Here is a 17,373-nt window from a genome sequence, read left to right as displayed (position 1 = left end):
ATAAACAATAAACAATAAACAATAAACAATAAACAATAAACAATAAACAATAAACAATAAACAATAAACAATAAACAATAAACAATAAACAATAAACAATAAATAATAAATAAAGTAGAAAGTACAAATTCCAGGGTTAAACATAGTTCAAGGGTTTGAATGACCTCACAAAGCTGCTTCAAATTAAATCTTTAGTTTACAAAGAGAACACGCAATTCCTTCTTGGAAATTACATGAATATTTCGTTTATTTAAATACAAAATATTGAATTATATAGATCAACTCTGAAGGCATTTTTATGTATGCAAAATCTATGCAATCTCGATCAATTCTCACGTTCTAACAATATCTAGACATACAACTGAACTCATTTGGGATCAACTGAATAATGTCATGGCGACTAAGGACGATTCTGCTTTAGCACCGTATATAATACAACCTTTACTATCTGATGTCTTGTTGTTATCTGAAAACTCATCTGGTCCTGTACAGATTACCTGTATAGAAGCATGGCGTATGTACTTCACACATATCAGAGGAGAGAATGAATTGACCGGGATCAGATTCAAGTCTGTACTTAGGAACATCAACAGGTGAAGTCCTACATTATTTTCAAGATGTGACCTCGGTATGTACACTGGAATCAACCTCATACTATGCTAATCAGTTACAGACAACTCCAAGTTACATGTTCGCATCAAGACAAGTCGTATTTCATTCTCGCTATCCAATCACAAGAATCCTTCTTTTACCGGCAAAATCACAGGCACTGGTCCTGGCTCATAACTCAGTGTCGTTCTTCTCCCTGCCAGAGTTCTCGCCAATGAACTTGGGACGGATACGTGAAGTTAATGACATCACTCTGGATTTGGATAAAATACCGTCAGAAACAGATGAACAATTAGTCACTGTTTTCACGCGGAAACTGATCCGTATAGTCAGGGTTACCGAAAAGCAATTGACCCTATTCAAGGTATGTATCAGATCATTATGCTGATTATAAGCTGACATATGAGGACATCGATTACAAAGGCGCAGTCACGGGAATTCAACGGTCGAAGATAGCACTGGTTGCTAATGAGTCGACGTATGATTTAATTGACCTAAACAGTTTACAGAAAATCCCACTTTTTCCCATCTCAAATAGTCCCGATGCTGAAATGCCGCTGCCATTGATTGCACCAGTGACAGCAGACGAATTTATCGTTTGCAGTGGATCAGGACCAGATGAGCCAGCTATGGGGTTGGTTGTCAATTTGGACGGAGACATATCACGAGGGACAATTGCATGGCACGGGTACCCTTCGGTTGTCGCAGTCGAGTATCCATACTGCGCCGCCGTAATTGGAAACGAAATACAACTGCATTCATTACAGACTCAGCAATTGCTGCAAACGATTCCGTTCGATTCGGCCCCCAAGCTATCAACAGTTTCATCAAGTTACTCTATGCCATTCCCGCTTCTGGCAGAAAAATTCACATTAGTACCGTTCGTGGACAACTATGAGTCCTCGCGACTAGAAGAAGAGCGGCAGATTGCACAGAAGCTGGCAACGGTATCATCCTCATTGTTCATTTACTCGTCCGAACTGGGAGTTCAATGCATGATTCCGATACCGTCGCTGTTGCACTTGGACGATTTGTTTGAGAAGGGGAAGATTGATGATATTTTGGACGCAATCGAACGCGACGATGAGACGAGCGAGCATGCGTTGTTTGAACTTACGTATATTCGTCAGAAACTAAGTCTGTACTACTTTGCCCAAGGCAAATACGTCGAGGCAGAACGATATTGGAACGAAAGTAGTTTCGACCCTCGAATAGTAATCTCGCTTTTCAACAGAGACGACGTCAAAGGTATGCCATGGCTATACGCAGGTGTTAAGCAAGCGCTTGTGTTTCCTGAAAAGGAAATGCCGCTCGAAGCGCTCATGGTCGGCAAACATTATTTAGCCGGCTGGCTGGAAAAGAAGGGATTTGAGAGTGTTGCAGACGCAAAAGATGTTTTTCATTCAGTCGAGGTCGCGTATCTCCGTGTGCTTCTGAGCACGCCGATGACTACAAAAGAAGAAATCTATAATTTTACAGATTCAACTGTAGACGACGAATCGTTTCCGGAATCTGTGCAGCTACTGGAAGAGAACAAGAAGTATTTTGCGCTCTCACGACTGTACCAGAGTCGGAAACTGGTGGCCGAAGTGTGCTCGACATGGAGGAAGATGATTGATGGCGAGTGGGAAGATCCCGAATTTACTGGCGGCGAGCACAAAATGATGGAGTATCTGATTCGATGCAAGGATGAGAAGACCGTGTGGGAGTATGGACTATGGCTTTTGAGACGGAATCCTACTTATGGTGTGCGAGTGTTCACAGAAGCTAAAGCGCGTTCTCATATAGACCCGTCAAAGGCAAAGGACGAGATTCGAAAAGTCGGCGGAGAAGCATGGAGACTGTACCTAGAGAACGTTGTTTTCAAACAGGAGCAGTACGAGTTTGCCAACGAGCTTGTTTTGTTATACACCAACGACGTGATTGAAGTCGTCGAGAGCAACGAGACGGCGCGACAAGAAATCATAAAGAGTTATGAGGAGTATAGAGCATTGACGGCGCCGAAAATGGCGTATACGCTGTTTTTGGAGACTCATAAGCCGTTGAGCGCGAACCAGCACGCAGTGACTATGCGTCTAAAGTTTCTCAACGTGCTTCAGAGCGATGTGAAGTATGACGTACAAGAAGTGTTGAGACGTATCAAGCCTCACAAGGATTTTTTAATAACAGAGATGGTCATTCTATACGGCAAGGTAGGTGGTATGTCTCTTTTTTTTTTTAACTGCGACTGATGGATATAGCTTTCATTGCATCATTCAGCATTACACATTTTATGTCATTCGCTTGCGGATTACGATACTGCATTTGCATATTGTCTTTACGGCGGACACGTCATCCATGCGACCGGTATGCCTACAGTTGCGGTAACGTCTGCAACTCGAGAGCAGCAAAGTGATTTATTCAAGTCGCTACTGATTGAGTTCTTGAAGTTGAAGTCAACTGAGGATAGAATCAAATGTACCAAGAGATTACTAGAAGGCTGGGGTAGCTTGTTAGACCTTGAATTCGTGAGTAACTAGCAGTGATGTGGTGACAAATCTAATATGTGTAGGTGTTGCAAACAATTCCAGACTCATGGTCTGTGGAACTAATCAGCGGATACTTAATTTCCTCCGTGCGCGATTTGACAAAAAGTAAAAAGGAAAGCTTGATGATGCGCGGACTTTCACGAGAAGAGAATTTTAGAGTAAGCTGAAGGAAAGAAATGAAAGAGAGGAAGTGTTAACAAATAGGTTCTGAGTGAATTAATGGATAAAGTTCAACTTGAAGGTCCGATTATTGAAAGACGGATGTAAAGCCAATGCATTGTGCGATACGGACGGTTACACAGAAAAAATTAATATAGATTTTGTTGGCTTCCGGCATTACAACGACAGTGGTGGCCTAGTTGTAGATATTTATTTGATATTGGAATAGTGTGGATATGGCGCGATTTGTGTATTTTTGCATTTTACTTTTGATCATCATAATGAACCCGGTATAGTTGATAATTTTAAGTTGATAAGTCAGTCGGAAAGGCCGGCACAGGTAAACTACACTAATGGATCCTCATCACCAAATTTAAGCACTGAAGTAGCGCAAGATTTAAGTAACGTCCTAATTGCACCGGACAATGACTTCAACCCGGGACATCCGGTACGCTTAATTTATTGGTCAATTATGAGTTATTAGAGATGCCATTCAAGCCTCATAAGAAGTGAACCAAGTGTTCTTACTTTGAAGCTCGAGCCAGTGGTCGGAAAGGGAACATGAATTTTGGTGTTTTTTTGGTGATTTATGTCACGATCTTCTAATTGAATGGATATTGCATAATGAAAGATATTTCGTATTTGAAAGAGACATATTAAAAACGATATGATAACGAACTGCTTTGTAGAGTAAAGTATGACGTAAGTAAGGGTATGGTACTATTTGTAGATTATACTCAACTCTACCTGGCCCCGAAGACCGACTCCGGGCTTTGCTCATCATAACAAACAAATCCCAGTTTCTCACGACATTTGATTATTTGTGTGTCAATTTAATACGCACAATGTCTTCTGCAGACACTTCTCGTCCACCGACGTATGTTTATTTTCTTTGCGTGAGAGCGCCAATGCTGAATGTTGTGAACCAATCGAACTGGCTGATTGAAGATCATCTGATTGATATCGCAATTGATGCTTGAATCGTGGTTTATGGCGTTCGGATCGTGCGGGTATTGTGTTGTATTAAAATGAAATTAACGACTTGTAGGATTTCAAGGAATCGTAGCTCAAATAGTGTGTACAGAAGGTCATCTCCGCCTATGAAGAAGAGTATGGACGTGTGTTTTTGAGCAGACTTTAAATCATATAGTATTACTGTCACAGTCATGGTGAACACGGTTCTATGATTTATTGTCTGCTACTCAATCAAGCATTTGCTAATAATACACAGGCAATCTAGAAGACTCCATCAGGAAGTACAAGGTGCTTGAGGCTCTTCGATCAAATGACATTCCCTATTTATCCAGGCTGATTGCACCGGAAACTGACGCAAGCAGCGTGTCAAGTCAGCAAACGTCTATCGACCTGAGCACGATTCTGCACCTCGCAGTCCAAGTCGCGTCGCCGACAACGGTCGAGTTTATCATCTCGTCCAATAACCCGGCGGTCGACATCAACGGCGTTGATTCAGACGGCAACACTCCGCTTCATCTCGCTGCCGCACTCGGACGAGAAGACGTGGTCCAGCTGCTGCTCGATCAGCCGGGCATAAACGACACGGTGCCCAACTCTGGCGGCCGGCAGCCGTTTGAGGTGTGCAGATACCCTGAACTCAGTCAAGCGATGCAGATCTCACGGGCTCAGTTTGTCCAGAAAGCGGCGACGGAGCTAAAACGCTGTTTTGACGCAAACAGTATTCCCGGGATTGAATCCGTGTTGGCGAACCCTCGTGCGGCAGCGCTTTTGGATATCAACGGGCAAGATCCGACCAATGGATCGACAGTGCTGCATCAGGCTGCTCGTGCTAAAGACATAAAGATGGTGCAATTCATTTTAAATCACGGCGGTGATCCTTTCCGACGCGACCGGAAGGGTAAACTGCCGATTGACGTGTGCAAGGATGACAATATTCGCAAGATCCTCAAGGCCGCGACTAAGAAACAATCAATTATGACTGGCCAGCCTGCAAACGAAGCACCACACATGAAGGGATACTTGAAGAAGTGGACAAATTACACCAGCGGGTATAAGCTACGGTGGTTTGTGCTCGAGAACGGCGTGCTGTCGTACTATAAACATCAGGACGACGCCGGCGCAGCATGCAGAGGATCAATTAACATGCGGATCGCTAATCTGAGACTGGACTCGTCGGAAAAACAGCGGTTCGAGATCATCGGTAAAGGATCGGTCAGATATCATCTTCGTGCTAACCACCCGGTCGAAGCAAACCGATGGGTATGGGCTTTGTCTCAAGCTATCCAGCACGCTAAAGACGAGGCTAAAAGTCAACGTGCTAGCAAACCAATGCAGTTGGCTGGTGATGCACAATCGTTTACTACGACCATCATGTCAATCGACGAGACCGGCAGTACTCGACACAGTGTGAATGCGCCCGTTTCCGCAGTGCAGCATGCGCTTCCTGGAGCCGCGGGTAGCTACAGTCCAAGCGTTCCAAGCAGTTCGATCGATGAAGAAGACTTTGACGATTATGACGATGAATCACAAGACCACCAAGACGCCGAGGAGCCATACAGAGATGAGGTCAGCATGACTGCGCACTCGTTGTCGATGGAGATCAAGGTTCTGCAGGATATTTCTGCATCAGTTGCGGACGAGCGCAACGCGATTAAAACGTCGCATCCGAAAATTGAGGCTGTGCTGGCGTGTTACGACGCGTCGCTTAAGTCGCTGAAAAATCTGCTGAATGAGCTTTTGCGACAAACTCAGGCTCGTGAAGCCTATTTCAGACAGTTGGCGGAGAACGAAGGTGACCTTCGTCGGATATGGGAAGAGAACATGCAGAAACTTGCTGAGGAAAACGATCAGATTGAAGAGCATTTGCACGACGCGGTGGAAGAGAAGAAGCGAGCAAAGAAGGCGCTTCGACAGGTGTTGCAGCAGGAAGTGGCGCCTACTGCTGGTACTGTTTCGCCTAGTGCGGCCGGGTTCGACGACGTGCTGAACGAGGAAGAAGATGATGTGTTTTTCGATGCTATCGACAACGAAGCTGCGTCTGCGGTTTCGGTTGAAGCTAGATCGATCGAGAAGAAAATGGACGAAAAGACAGGGCTGAGTGACCTGTACACTGAGATTCAACGGCAGAAGATGAATGCGATCGTTGCGGACGGGTCGTTCCACGGCTACGACGATCCGCCGCGGACACGATTGAGACTGGACGAAGACGATAGACCGAAGATCAGTTTGTGGGGAATTTTAAAGAATTTGATTGGAAAGGACATGACCAAGATGACGCTTCCGGTGTCGTTCAACGAGTGCACGAGTTTACTACAGCGTGTTGCGGAGGACATGGAGTATGTTGATTTGCTGGACGAGGCCGCGTCTAAGGACGACTCGGCACTGAGAATGGTTTATGTTGCCGCGTTTGCCGCGTCGGAGTATTCTTCCACGATTAACAGAATTGCCAAACCATTCAACCCTCTGCTCGGCGAAACGTACGAATATTGTCGACCTGATAGGGGATACCGGTTTTTTATTGAGCAAGTATCTCATCATCCGCCAGTTGGTGCTGCGATCGCGGAATCGGCAAAATGGGATTACTACGGCGAGAGTGCGGTGAAGTCCAAGTTTAACGGACGAAGTTTCGACATCAATCCACTGGGCACATGGTACTTAAATATCAGGCCGAAGGATGGGACCGAGGAACTGTATACATGGAAGAAAGTCACGTCGCAGGTCGTTGGAATCATCACGGGGTCGCCTGTGGTTGACAATTTCGGCGACATGGTGATTAGGAACCACACGACTGGCGACGTGTGCAAGCTAAAGTTCAAGCAGCGCGGATGGTACGGGTCTGGAGCGTATGAGGTGTACGGGACAGTGAACGACAAGGCCGGCACACCGCGATGGTGTGTGGGTGGACGCTGGAACGACAAGATTTACGGACGCAAGTACAATAATGACATTGGCGACAGTCTTGTTACTTTGAGTAAAGAGTCTGACGCGCAAGCAGCCAGCAAGGCCAAGGATGCTACCAGGGCGCAGTCACCGACGACCGCTGCGAACGCGCCATTCTTGGTGTGGGAAAACCATGCGCGTCCGCGGGCGCCATTCAACTTGACTCCGTTTGCCATTACGCTGAATGCGATTCCGCCGGCTTTGCGGCCATGGATTGCGCCGACTGATACGCGGTTGCGGCCTGATCAGCGCGCGATGGAGGATGGCGAGTACGATTTTGCTGCGTCGGAAAAGAACCGACTGGAGGAGAAGCAGCGGGCGAGGCGGAAGCAGCACGAGAAAGCCGGGACGAGCCATACTCCTCGGTGGTTCAAGAAGGCGAAACACCCAGTCACGAAAGAGGATTACTGGGAGTTTTTGGGGGAGTACTGGCACGTGCGCGACGAGTTTGGACGCAAGTCGATTGACGCCAACAGGAAGATAGAGTGGCCTGCGGTAGAAGACATTTTCTAGTTGGAAGATGGAAAGATAAATAGGCGTAATAATTCTTTTTTGTTGTGTCGCTTTTTAAAGTGCAAGTCAGATTGTAGTTTGTTGTAAATGTTTGGACGGTGATAGATGGAATGCAGTATTCTTCTATGCTTTGAATTGATAGATGTATTAAGAGGGTATAATAATTAACAATGCAAATATAGTAAGAGTTGGTTCACCGCATCAGCACCATTTTGTTCTTTGTAGGTTTCCGCGTCGCGGGCTGTCCAGACACTGGTTTTAATAGTTTGTCTGCTTCCCACATTGACTTCGATGCCAGCGGGACTTTTATTGTGCTTGTTTGTTTTCCAACCACGGTGGCTTGCTTCGTCTTGCTTGGTTTGCCGGACTTGTCGCGTGTCTGGTTGGTCACGTCGCGCGGCTTGGGCTGTAGTGCCGACGTGAGTGGTCGGATTGTCAGAGCGCGTCTAAATGGATTTGGTGAAGGTATTGGTGAGTCTACAACGTCGGTCTGTTTATGTTAATATTGTATACTAATTTGTAAGGGTTGGGTACATACTTCAGGCAGGTAGTATTCGACGTACGCGTTTTCCGGCGTGCTCGGACTCGACAAGTAAATTTCTCGTAGCGGTGCGCGTGTTGATCTTCGACTGACTGCGGTTTTGAGCAATGATTCTGACGGCCGTGACGGACGCGTCGTCGCGGTATGTGGTGTCGTTGTTGTTGTGGATGTCGAGAATGGGGGCACGTTTTCTTTATTGCCATCGTCGTTGTCTAGTCTGTCATGATGAACGGCTAATTTGCGGACAGGTGTGAATGACATTGCGTGTGTAGAGTGATATGTGGCAGAAGATGAGAGCGGCGAAGATGATCAGAAAGTAAAGTTTTGGCGCCTCGAGAAAAGTGTTTACAACTTTCCTATTATGGATTGTACTGAGTAGTATGCATGCTGTGAAGTACTCAGACAGTTCCCAATTAGGCTTAGACAAAATCTGATAAGATTAAAATCTTGGCGGATTAAACGTTTCGGTGCTCTTTTGACGTTGGTCGAGTAATGCGTTTGTTTATCTTTTTGCTCGGGCCTCAGCCCCGGAGAGTGCCGCTTTTACTGTGTAGAATGTAGAACTGTATATAAACTGCGGTGTCTGTCTCATACGCAATTACCTATCTAACATAATGGAACAGAGTGCACATACGAACAATGTTGACTGGTCGTCTTCATATTTACCCTCAGTCAAACCAAATATACCTGGATCAGCAATAGATACAGCGCATACACAATATGTGTCACCTAAACTGAACTGGCGGGTGGGCCAGTTTCTGTCTCCGAGTGCGTCAAGCAGCGTAATGCAGAATCAGAGCGGCATTTCAATGCAGCGAAGGAATGGTACTTTTAAATCACATAGTTATAGTAAAAGTGAGACGATATATGCACGACCGGGATTAAGATCGCGGCAGACGTATCCACGGGCAGGAGGCAATTGGGACGCAATGTTGCTGAATGATGCGGTGATTGATACTGGCATGACAGTCGGTCAGAGTTCAGATGCGATCGGGAGTCAGATCATGGGGGCTTATTGTTTATGGGAAAATAGACGAAGTAGTACGACTGAACAAAAATATGAAAAGCTTTGTTTTCACGAATCGTACATTGCAAAGACAGAGGGTGTTATAGAAGAGAAAGAGTGGGAGATTGCGTCATATGCGGAAAACAAGAGTCCAGAACGGAGATGGGAGTCAATGGCGATGCGAACGATGAACAGAAAGCGAAGCAACAGTGTTTCCAGTCTGTGTGACGAAGATGACTTTTATGAAAGCAAGATTAAGCAGAAGACAGTGGAGAGAGGGCCATTGCGGCCATTAGTTAATTCAGTAGCTAATTTCAGACGCAGACTCAGTTTGAAAGCATGATGATAAGAACAGTGAGAGATAGAATATTTATGAATTTATGAATACCTAATAAGCATACACACTCTCACTACATAGAGTACTGACTATAGCCGCAGCTCTATCTCCCTCTATATAGAACTGTGTAAGTTCCGGGGGGGGGAGGAGGGACTGACTTCTAAAGAACCGCAGACAAAACTCGACTCGACTGACTTGACCAATTCAACCGAGTCAAATTCTTCTATTCTTTACGTTCAAATTCCTTTTATATATTTTGCCTAAAAAGAACAGATCATTTTATAATAAAAAATATCAGCGGACCACCGGGGCAAATAGAGCGGCTTTTGCTAAAATGTATACATATATGCCATAATAACGTAAGAAATAGAACCAGTTAAAACATAAATAGATAAACTAATATAAGGATATACAGGGTCAGCTACGAAAAACGGCCGGGAAGAACGCTGACACGAAAGAGGGTATATTTGAATATACCCCGCCTGATTGTGCCGTCCGTGTGCTCAATTTCCGTCTTTCATTCTCTTCTCGTTATCGTCCTCCTCCCGGCCCATACTTACACATTTCTCTCTCTCTCTCCCTCTCTCTCTCTCTTATATACACTCACTCACTTAATTGAAGTGTGTAGGAATAAAGATCAATGGATCTCGCGACTAATGATCAAAAAGGCGCTGGCGCTTCTGTTCAGTCATTCACTTCTTCACCTTCCACCCCACTTTCAATGCCGACTAATATAAGTTCCTCCCGGGCAGAATCGGCTTTTCGGGTTCATGCTACAGGTACATTGGACGGTGAACCTCACATGACAATTGATGATTTCGTACGTGCAATTGCGCCCGTTAATGAAGATTATCATAAAATTGCACGCGAATCTTATGCTGTTCTGTTCACTATTGCTGATCGTCGTCGTCGTGGTTTGGTTTCATTTCAAGACTGGCAATTTTTTGAGAACTTACTGCAAAAACCGGATGCAGAGTACGAAATTGCGTTTCGTCTGTTTGATACTGATGGAAATGGTGAAGTCGATTATGATGAGTTCATTGACTATTACAATAAAAATAAGTCCGATGACTCAATTCCTTTTGATTGGACTTCTGATTGGGCTACTTTATATCTTGGAAACAAGAAACAACGTCATTCGCTTACATACCATCAATTTGCTCAGATGTTGAGAGGTTTACAGGGTGAACGTGTTCGACAGGTAAGTTTTATCGTTATGTATTGAATTTTGCTAAATCAACAGGCGTTTCATTTTTACGACAAAAAGAAGACAGGTTTTATCGATCCAGAAGAGTTTCAGACAATTATAGAAAGGACCGCTAAACACAAACTGTCAGATAGATTGCTGGATTCATTGCAGACATTGTGCAACATTTCTACCTCATCAAAGATTTCATACGCGAACGTGCGAGCATTTCAAAACATCATTCGTGAAACAGATATGGTTGATGTGATTGTCAAAGCTGCTTGCGCAAAATCCCCCGACGGAAAAATCACTCGCTCAGACTTTATGGATGAAGCCGCGCGGTCAACGAAATTTTCGCTCTTCACACCTATGGAAATTGATATTCTGTTTCATTTTGCATCACTCGATAATTCTACCGGTAAACTCTCTCACGAAGATTTCAGACGTGTACTCGATCCGTCATGGCAGGATCCTGTCACCCTTTACAACATGGCTGCTGCTGAAAAAGTTGATGCTGCAAAGAACGCGTTTAGCGACCCCGGCCACTTTTTATCTGAAGTCTTCGAGTCTGCTTATCATTTTTTGCTTGGCTCTGTTGCAGGTGCTTTTGGCGCCACGATTGTCTACCCAATCGACTTGGTCAAGACTCGAATGCAGAACCAACGTGCCAAAGTTCCTGGTCAGTTGCTGTACAAGAATTCATTAGATTGTTTCCGTAAAGTCATTCAGCGCGAAGGCTTCAAAGGACTCTATTCTGGTCTTGGGCCTCAACTTGTCGGTGTTGCTCCTGAAAAGGCAATAAAACTAACAGTCAATGACTTTGCTCGAGGCAAGTTCACTGATGAAACTGGTAAAATTACGTTACTAGGCGAGATTTTGTCTGGCGGATCGGCTGGAATGTGTCAAGTTGTGTTTACGAATCCGCTCGAGATTGTCAAAATTAGACTGCAGATCCAAGGTGAAGTTGCAAAGTCGGTCGAAGGTGCACCGCGCAGGTCCGCGATTTGGATTGTGAAGAATCTGGGTCTTTTAGGTTTATATAAAGGTGCTACGGCTTGCTTGATGCGAGACGTACCGTTTTCTGCGATTTACTTCCCGACGTACGCGCACCTGAAAAAAGACTATTTTGGCGAGGGACCCAACAAGGCGCTCACAATCCCACAGCTGCTTACAGCTGGTGCGATTGCCGGTATGCCTGCTGCGTACTTCACGACGCCATGTGATGTCATCAAGACACGATTACAAGCCGAAGCACGAGCCGGACAGACGCATTACAGGAACATTGCTCATTGTGCAAGCACAATCATGAGGGAAGAAGGATTCAAAGCGTTTTTCAAGGGCGGTCCTGCGCGTATTTTACGATCGTCACCGCAGTTTGGATGTACGCTTGCGGCGTACGAATTCCTGCAGTCAATGTTCCCACTCCACGGCGGACACACCGAGGCTGGTCACTCGGTTCCGTCTGGAGAGGCCAAGGAGATTCCCGCAGAGAAGCGACAGGTGGAATATCTTCGAAGCCGCAACGCACTCAAGATCTTACTTGACATTGATGAGAACTTTGGTAAGCCCAAAGTGTCTGAGTTGAAGGATTCCTGGAGAATGATTCCGGGGATGTCGAAATAGATTTGGCATATTTCTGATGTGATTAACGAAGACGATACAATCGAAAGATACACATATTCTAATTCACCGAGATACAAATGTAATAGACTACTAACTGCCGCCGCCCTCTCCACCTCCACTACCAAGCATAAATACAAGCAGCATCGGAACAATAAACATCCAGTACTTTTGAATAAATGATTTTTCTTGCTAGAAAGTGTGTTAGTGAGCGTTGCCATCAAATTGTTATTACACCCACCTCTTCGACTACAGTTCGAGCCACAGGCTTTTTGAGCACCGCGACTGCACCGCGAGTAGCAGGCAAGACTGTCACAGGCTCAATGGCGCGTGCAGAAGACTCTAGTTTGTAAGTGTAGTCGATGTGCCAAACCTTACCAGCCGTAGTCAAGTGTAAAGTCACTACATCTTGAGCGCCAGCTGATCCGGGGATGCGCTGAAGAAGTCAGCAGGAGAAAACACCACATAGTGATACACTTACGTCAGTGAGTACTTGCTCATTAACAACGACCAGCTCGTCTGAGTTGGACGTCAGGTCGTCGACTGGAGGCAGAAGAATGGCAGATTTCTTGTAGATGTTGTAGGACAGATGGATGTCTCCTGCTGCGTCAGAAACGAGAGATTTGTATGGAACCAAAATGTCTGGCGAGTCATCCTGAGCAGCAACAAGATGTGCTGCGCTCGCTATTATTAAAGCCGCAATTGTCTGTAACTGCATTGCTTACTGTGTGGACGTTCGTGAACGTTGAATTCAGTGTGATACAACGTGCGGCGGTCTACTATTACAAGAAACACTACATTGTGATACTAGTACGCCAATCCATATATTACATCAATCATCAGAATAATCTGATCCGTATGCATCTTCCTCTCGTTTCTTCTCGACCTTTTCTTGCCGTTTTGCCAGCAATTTGACCTCAAATCCATTCGAACGATCAACGCCATCCCACCGGTGTCCAGGCGCAATGTTGTATCTGTTTGCAGGATACGCACCTTGATACAGCTTCAACCCCGTAGCACTCGTCTTGACTTCTTTCTTCTTCTTTAAAAACTTCGCAGCAGGATCCGCCCATAAATCTTGATCCTTCAACTCTGAATTCAGGTCCTGGTCGTTCGCATATCGATTCAACGATACCGATTTCGCATTATCTAGTCGTTCTGCTTCTTCTTTCTTTTGTATTTCTTGAACAAGACCTTTGTTCAACTCAATCTCCTTCTCCGCAGCTTCAACTTTCTTACGCTCCTCATCAATCAGCTGCTGTGCCATTTTAGCCTTGTACGCATTGATATCGATTCTTCGTCCAGACGCATCACGATACACGGTCTCTGCATTCTTGCCTGACGTCCCGCTCTTTTCCATCTTCTCCATTTCCTCAGCCATCTTCGCGTCAAGTCGGGCCTTGACCTGGGCTGCAGTCTTTAACCCGCCTACTCGCGCTGGACGTTCGTCTGGCTCTTGATTAGGCTTGTCTTCTTGCTTAACTATGATCTCGTCGTCATCATCATCTCCATCATATGCTACTTGTGTAGCACCGACTTTTCGCCATCCAGCTGATTTCTTTGATTCTTTTGCCATAGGCACGTCGACTACATCAATTAGCTCAGTCTCAATAAGTGTAGCTCTAACATACCCGTAACAGGCGCGTCTTCACCTGCCTCCAGCTGTCCGTCTTCATCGTCCCTATCACCACCTGTCAAACCCCAGGCAGCAGCATCGTCATCAGCCAAAATCAATCCATCTTCAGTCTTGAATGTCTTTTTTGAATGTTTGTGTTTGTGACTTCCGTGTTTGTCTTTTCGTTTTCGTTTTTTTTGTAAATCGTTTGATTCTGAGTCTGCCGTCAAATATTTCGACGCCAAATAGTCCAATCTTGACATCTTGCCGTGCTTTGTGGGAAAAAAGTCAGTGAAGATGGATCTGATGATGGAACAAATCATAGTTTAGCTGTGGATAGTAAATAACACTTATTGTGTGTAGCCTCGGCACAGTTCCATACCACGGAAGCTTAAACATGCACCACATTGGCTTTACTTCATCTCACGCCTTTCATACTGATACCACTCTTCAGGACATTGGTAATTTTCACCACTTACCAATATCTCTCATTCAACTACTCAGAAGAATTGAGTTTGACATTCGTTTTGTACGACCAAAATGTCAAATAACTCAAACGTTCTTAGACAGCCTGCACGTACAGGCACTCCAGCTGTTCGACCTGCCACAGTGCCCTTCACAGGCTCTCGGTCTACCCAAATCAAGACAGAGTTTGGGTCGATACGAGCTCAGTCTAGCACACCTTCACCCGGTGAGTCGTCGCCGTCTGGTTCTGCAGGCGCGAAGTGTAAATACACGGATTACAGACTCAGACCGTATTCAGCCGACGAGCGAACAGGTAAACGGTTTCACGTCATGAAATTCTCCAGCAAGCAGACCGTGGATCCGACTGTTTTTCAGCAGCCAGTGACCATGCAGCGCAAAGACCCGAGATCGCTGCGGTATGACCAGGTGCAGGAAGAAGGGAAAGACGGAGACAGTATCAAGACTGAAGGTGGCGATAAAATGCAAGACGTTAAGCCAGACAACGGGTTGATTGACATGGCTGCTGTTGCGCCTGATCCAGAGGCCATGATTGCGCCGGACGGAAACGGGCGTCGGAATAGAAAAAATATGTTTCAAAAGAAGACCAGACAAGTGTTTACTGGTCACGAGGAAGAACGGCAATTGCGTTATGAAGAGCACTTTCCGTGGATAGTTGAAGATTTTGACGGCAAAAACACGTGGGTGGGAAATTATGAAGCTGCGCAGTCTGAGTGCTACGTGTTATTTGTGTTTGACGAAGATGGATTCAAAATGGTGCCTGCAGAAAAATGGTACAAGTTTACGCAGAGAAAGCAGTATAAGACTCTTTCGCTGGAAGAAGCAGAAGCTGCAATGGCAAAAAATAGTCGGCCTCCGAGATGGTTCATGAAACATCTGCAGCCTGACGTAGAAGACGATGCCGATGTGCCGGTGCCAAAAAAGAGACTGAGGACGACGGACAGAACTGAGCGTGGTGTACGAAAGGTCCGCGTCTGTGTTGCAACAAGAAGATGAACGTACTGACTTGGGTTTAGCGTGAAGACGACGCCGATGCAGACGAGCTTGACTTTGACGAAGAGTTCGCTGACGATGAAGAGGCGCCAATCATGGAAGGTCCAGAGGAAGAGAACCGAGAGGTCGAGGTGAGTCTTAGTTCTTTTTTTATAAAATTTTTGCAATTCTTATTTCACAAGCAACGAATGAAACGGCAGATGCGTGTCAAGTCTGAAGAGCTAGGCGACGATGATACAATCTTAGACGAGGACCGTAAAATAGGCAAGACCGGCCGCGAATTGCAACGATCACTAAAGTCATTGGAAAACAACGCGATTTACGATTCAGACGACGAGGAAGAAGAAGACCCGTTTAACTTGAACATGTTGCGCTCTTCATTCCAACCAAAACCGGAACCGACAGAGAATGAGTAATAAAAAATTGTTGAATTTAGCATTCGAACTTGGTGAATTGTGAGATTATTAACATAGGGACAGAACTCAATATAATACATTTTTACAAAATCTTTCTGTGACATTTCTTACAATGCAGCCAACGCCGTTGGCTCTTCCTCTGCAGCTTCGTGTGTGATTTGTAGTCTTTGGTTTGCGGCCACTTCACCAGGCTCGTCAGCCATGATGAGCTGCACGAACCGTTCGCAAATCTCGCGGACCTCCTCGTTCTCAACCGCGAGATGCAGTTCTCTGACGATCGGGTATACGCCATTTGCGCGCATGAAGTCGCGCCCGTATCTTGTCGCACCAAGCATGACCAAGCTCTCAATATGGACAATAAGAATGTCGTGGTCTTTTTCGCGCTCCTTGTCTGGCGGTAGCAGCTGTAGTTCTTCTGGTAGCTCAAACATTTCTTCTTCTGGAAGCTCTTCTGGGCCTGCGAGGGGAAGAAGAATGTAAGGTAATATGTTTAAATCAGAGTCTAGTAGATTGATGTGCTCCGATAGTTCAAATAGTGAATTTCTTTCATTGTTAGAATTTCCGTATGTAATGTAAAGTAGGACACATACTTGATTGCAGACGCCACACCGGCACGTCGGACGACATTTTTATATTCTGTAAAAACCAATAACTTTGACAGGGGAACAACGCCGTCATATTCTTGTTCTGTAACAAAATACTTCCGTCCTTCAGCTAAACGAGAGATATCTGCAAACACAAACGCAAGATAATCAAACGAAGCAAACTTATTCAATTTCTTATCCGCACCCTTGACGAAACAGTCCATTAGCTGGTCAAGCACTCTACTGGATTTTAGGTCCTTGTTCTGGTTCTTTGTGGCTTTGATTCGAAAAATGTTGGTAATGGCGTTGTCTTTTGCGATGTTTGCCAATAGTGCACAGAATAGATCCGCGTTTTCCTCATTCGGTTTCGTGATTGAGGTGACGATAAACTCGAGAAACGACAGATCCTCGGCCAACATGTTTCTGATTCGAACAAAATCTGCCATGTTTGCGAGGATAGTCAACGCAGCTTTGGCAACAGGCTATACTGTTAAAATCATCAAGACAGGTACGTCTTAGCACTCACTGGCTGAGGATCTCTCGCAATAACCTTTAAATCCTTTACAGGTCTGCAATTGTCCCTCAAAAATATCAAGTTCTGTTCTCCAGTTGAATATCCAACTAAATGCTGTAATGCGATAGTACGAATCATTGCCTGTGGGGAATGAAGAAACTCCACTAGCTATATCTTTTATTAGTTATTTGTTCTTCTTCTTAGCAAGTAAAACATACCTCGTCTAATTCTGACGCCATTTTTATACGTATTATTAAAAAACAATTCCTGAAATGTAAATAAACTACCTAAAGTGGCAATATAAAAGAGTGGAACTTGCAAAATCTGACAACTTTTGGGAGTTCACATAAAAAA

At 45.1% G+C, this 17,373-nt stretch overlaps 10 protein-coding genes across 10 annotated transcripts in view; 6 read left to right on the top strand and 4 right to left on the bottom strand.

Moving 5' to 3' along the window:
* The window catches only part of V1512DRAFT_267701 (mitochondrial 54S ribosomal protein uL30m), a 699-nt gene extending 673 nt beyond the window's left edge, over positions 1–26 (top strand). Inside the window, exon 2 of the mRNA XM_066917337.1 lies at positions 1–26. The gene's annotated coding sequence lies outside the window, so the exon portion shown is untranslated.
* A 138-nt stretch (positions 27–164) lies between these two features.
* On the top strand, positions 165–3,646 carry V1512DRAFT_88549 (uncharacterized protein). The gene is made up of 8 exons (XM_066918552.1): positions 165–300; positions 354–514; positions 564–628; positions 674–973; positions 1,017–2,801; positions 2,850–3,116; positions 3,161–3,295; positions 3,342–3,646. The coding sequence occupies exons 2-8, from the start codon at positions 394–396 to the stop codon at positions 3,402–3,404; spliced, it is 2,736 nt and encodes a 911-aa protein (XP_066769421.1). The 5' UTR covers positions 165–300; positions 354–393; the 3' UTR covers positions 3,405–3,646.
* A 420-nt stretch (positions 3,647–4,066) lies between these two features.
* On the top strand, positions 4,067–7,898 carry V1512DRAFT_267696 (Oxysterol-binding protein-domain-containing protein). Its single transcript, XM_066917336.1, has 3 exons — positions 4,067–4,173; positions 4,345–4,406; positions 4,528–7,898. The coding sequence occupies exons 1-3, from the start codon at positions 4,142–4,144 to the stop codon at positions 7,722–7,724; spliced, it is 3,291 nt and encodes a 1,096-aa protein (XP_066769420.1). The 5' UTR covers positions 4,067–4,141; the 3' UTR covers positions 7,725–7,898.
* Positions 7,866–8,621, bottom strand: V1512DRAFT_267694 (uncharacterized protein). The gene is made up of 2 exons (XM_066917335.1): positions 8,263–8,621; positions 7,866–8,214 (listed from the first exon to the last, which is right to left on the bottom strand). The coding sequence occupies exons 1-2, from the start codon at positions 8,524–8,526 to the stop codon at positions 7,918–7,920; spliced, it is 561 nt and encodes a 186-aa protein (XP_066769419.1). The 5' UTR covers positions 8,527–8,621; the 3' UTR covers positions 7,866–7,917.
* Positions 8,622–8,783: 162 nt separating this feature from the next.
* Positions 8,784–9,682, top strand: V1512DRAFT_267693 (uncharacterized protein). The gene has a single exon (XM_066917334.1). It carries the CDS (start codon positions 8,880–8,882, stop codon positions 9,612–9,614), a length of 735 nt encoding a protein of 244 aa, XP_066769418.1. The 5' UTR covers positions 8,784–8,879; the 3' UTR covers positions 9,615–9,682.
* Positions 9,683–10,069: 387 nt separating this feature from the next.
* On the top strand, positions 10,070–12,681 carry V1512DRAFT_230197 (mitochondrial carrier domain-containing protein). Its single transcript, XM_066913941.1, has 3 exons — positions 10,070–10,809; positions 10,852–12,606; positions 12,656–12,681. The coding sequence occupies exons 1-2, from the start codon at positions 10,249–10,251 to the stop codon at positions 12,415–12,417; spliced, it is 2,127 nt and encodes a 708-aa protein (XP_066769417.1). The 5' UTR covers positions 10,070–10,248; the 3' UTR covers positions 12,418–12,606; positions 12,656–12,681.
* V1512DRAFT_267691 (uncharacterized protein) lies at positions 12,415–13,159 on the bottom strand. The gene is made up of 3 exons (XM_066917333.1): positions 12,896–13,159; positions 12,656–12,850; positions 12,415–12,606 (listed from the first exon to the last, which is right to left on the bottom strand). The coding sequence occupies exons 1-3, from the start codon at positions 13,130–13,132 to the stop codon at positions 12,508–12,510; spliced, it is 531 nt and encodes a 176-aa protein (XP_066769416.1). The 5' UTR covers positions 13,133–13,159; the 3' UTR covers positions 12,415–12,507.
* Positions 13,160–13,246: 87 nt separating this feature from the next.
* On the bottom strand, positions 13,247–14,292 carry V1512DRAFT_272692 (Pre-mRNA-splicing factor of RES complex-domain-containing protein; the record flags this gene model as incomplete). The annotated part of the gene is made up of 2 exons (XM_066917697.1): positions 13,247–14,001; positions 14,046–14,292. The coding sequence occupies 2 exons, from the start codon at positions 14,290–14,292 to the stop codon at positions 13,247–13,249; spliced, it is 1,002 nt and encodes a 333-aa protein (XP_066769415.1).
* Positions 14,293–14,569: 277 nt separating this feature from the next.
* On the top strand, positions 14,570–15,921 carry V1512DRAFT_249832 (uncharacterized protein; the record flags this gene model as incomplete). The annotated part of the gene is made up of 3 exons (XM_066914636.1): positions 14,570–15,478; positions 15,529–15,636; positions 15,688–15,921. The coding sequence occupies 3 exons, from the start codon at positions 14,570–14,572 to the stop codon at positions 15,919–15,921; spliced, it is 1,251 nt and encodes a 416-aa protein (XP_066769414.1).
* Positions 15,769–17,344, bottom strand: V1512DRAFT_88490 (uncharacterized protein). The gene is made up of 4 exons (XM_066918551.1): positions 17,238–17,344; positions 17,032–17,187; positions 16,512–16,987; positions 15,769–16,464 (listed from the first exon to the last, which is right to left on the bottom strand). Exons 1-4 carry the CDS (start codon positions 17,256–17,258, stop codon positions 16,029–16,031), a joined length of 1,089 nt encoding a protein of 362 aa, XP_066769413.1. The 5' UTR covers positions 17,259–17,344; the 3' UTR covers positions 15,769–16,028.
* Between the last annotated feature and the right edge of the window lie 29 nt (positions 17,345–17,373).

Source organism: Lipomyces arxii, assembly GCF_038497795.1.
Source record: "Lipomyces arxii strain Phaff 12-163 unplaced genomic scaffold V1512scaffold_27, whole genome shotgun sequence".
Classification (NCBI taxonomy): domain Eukaryota; kingdom Fungi; phylum Ascomycota; class Lipomycetes; order Lipomycetales; family Lipomycetaceae; genus Lipomyces; species Lipomyces arxii.
The sequence above is the reverse complement of the archived record's forward strand: the minus strand, read 5'-3'. Positions and strand labels throughout refer to the sequence as shown.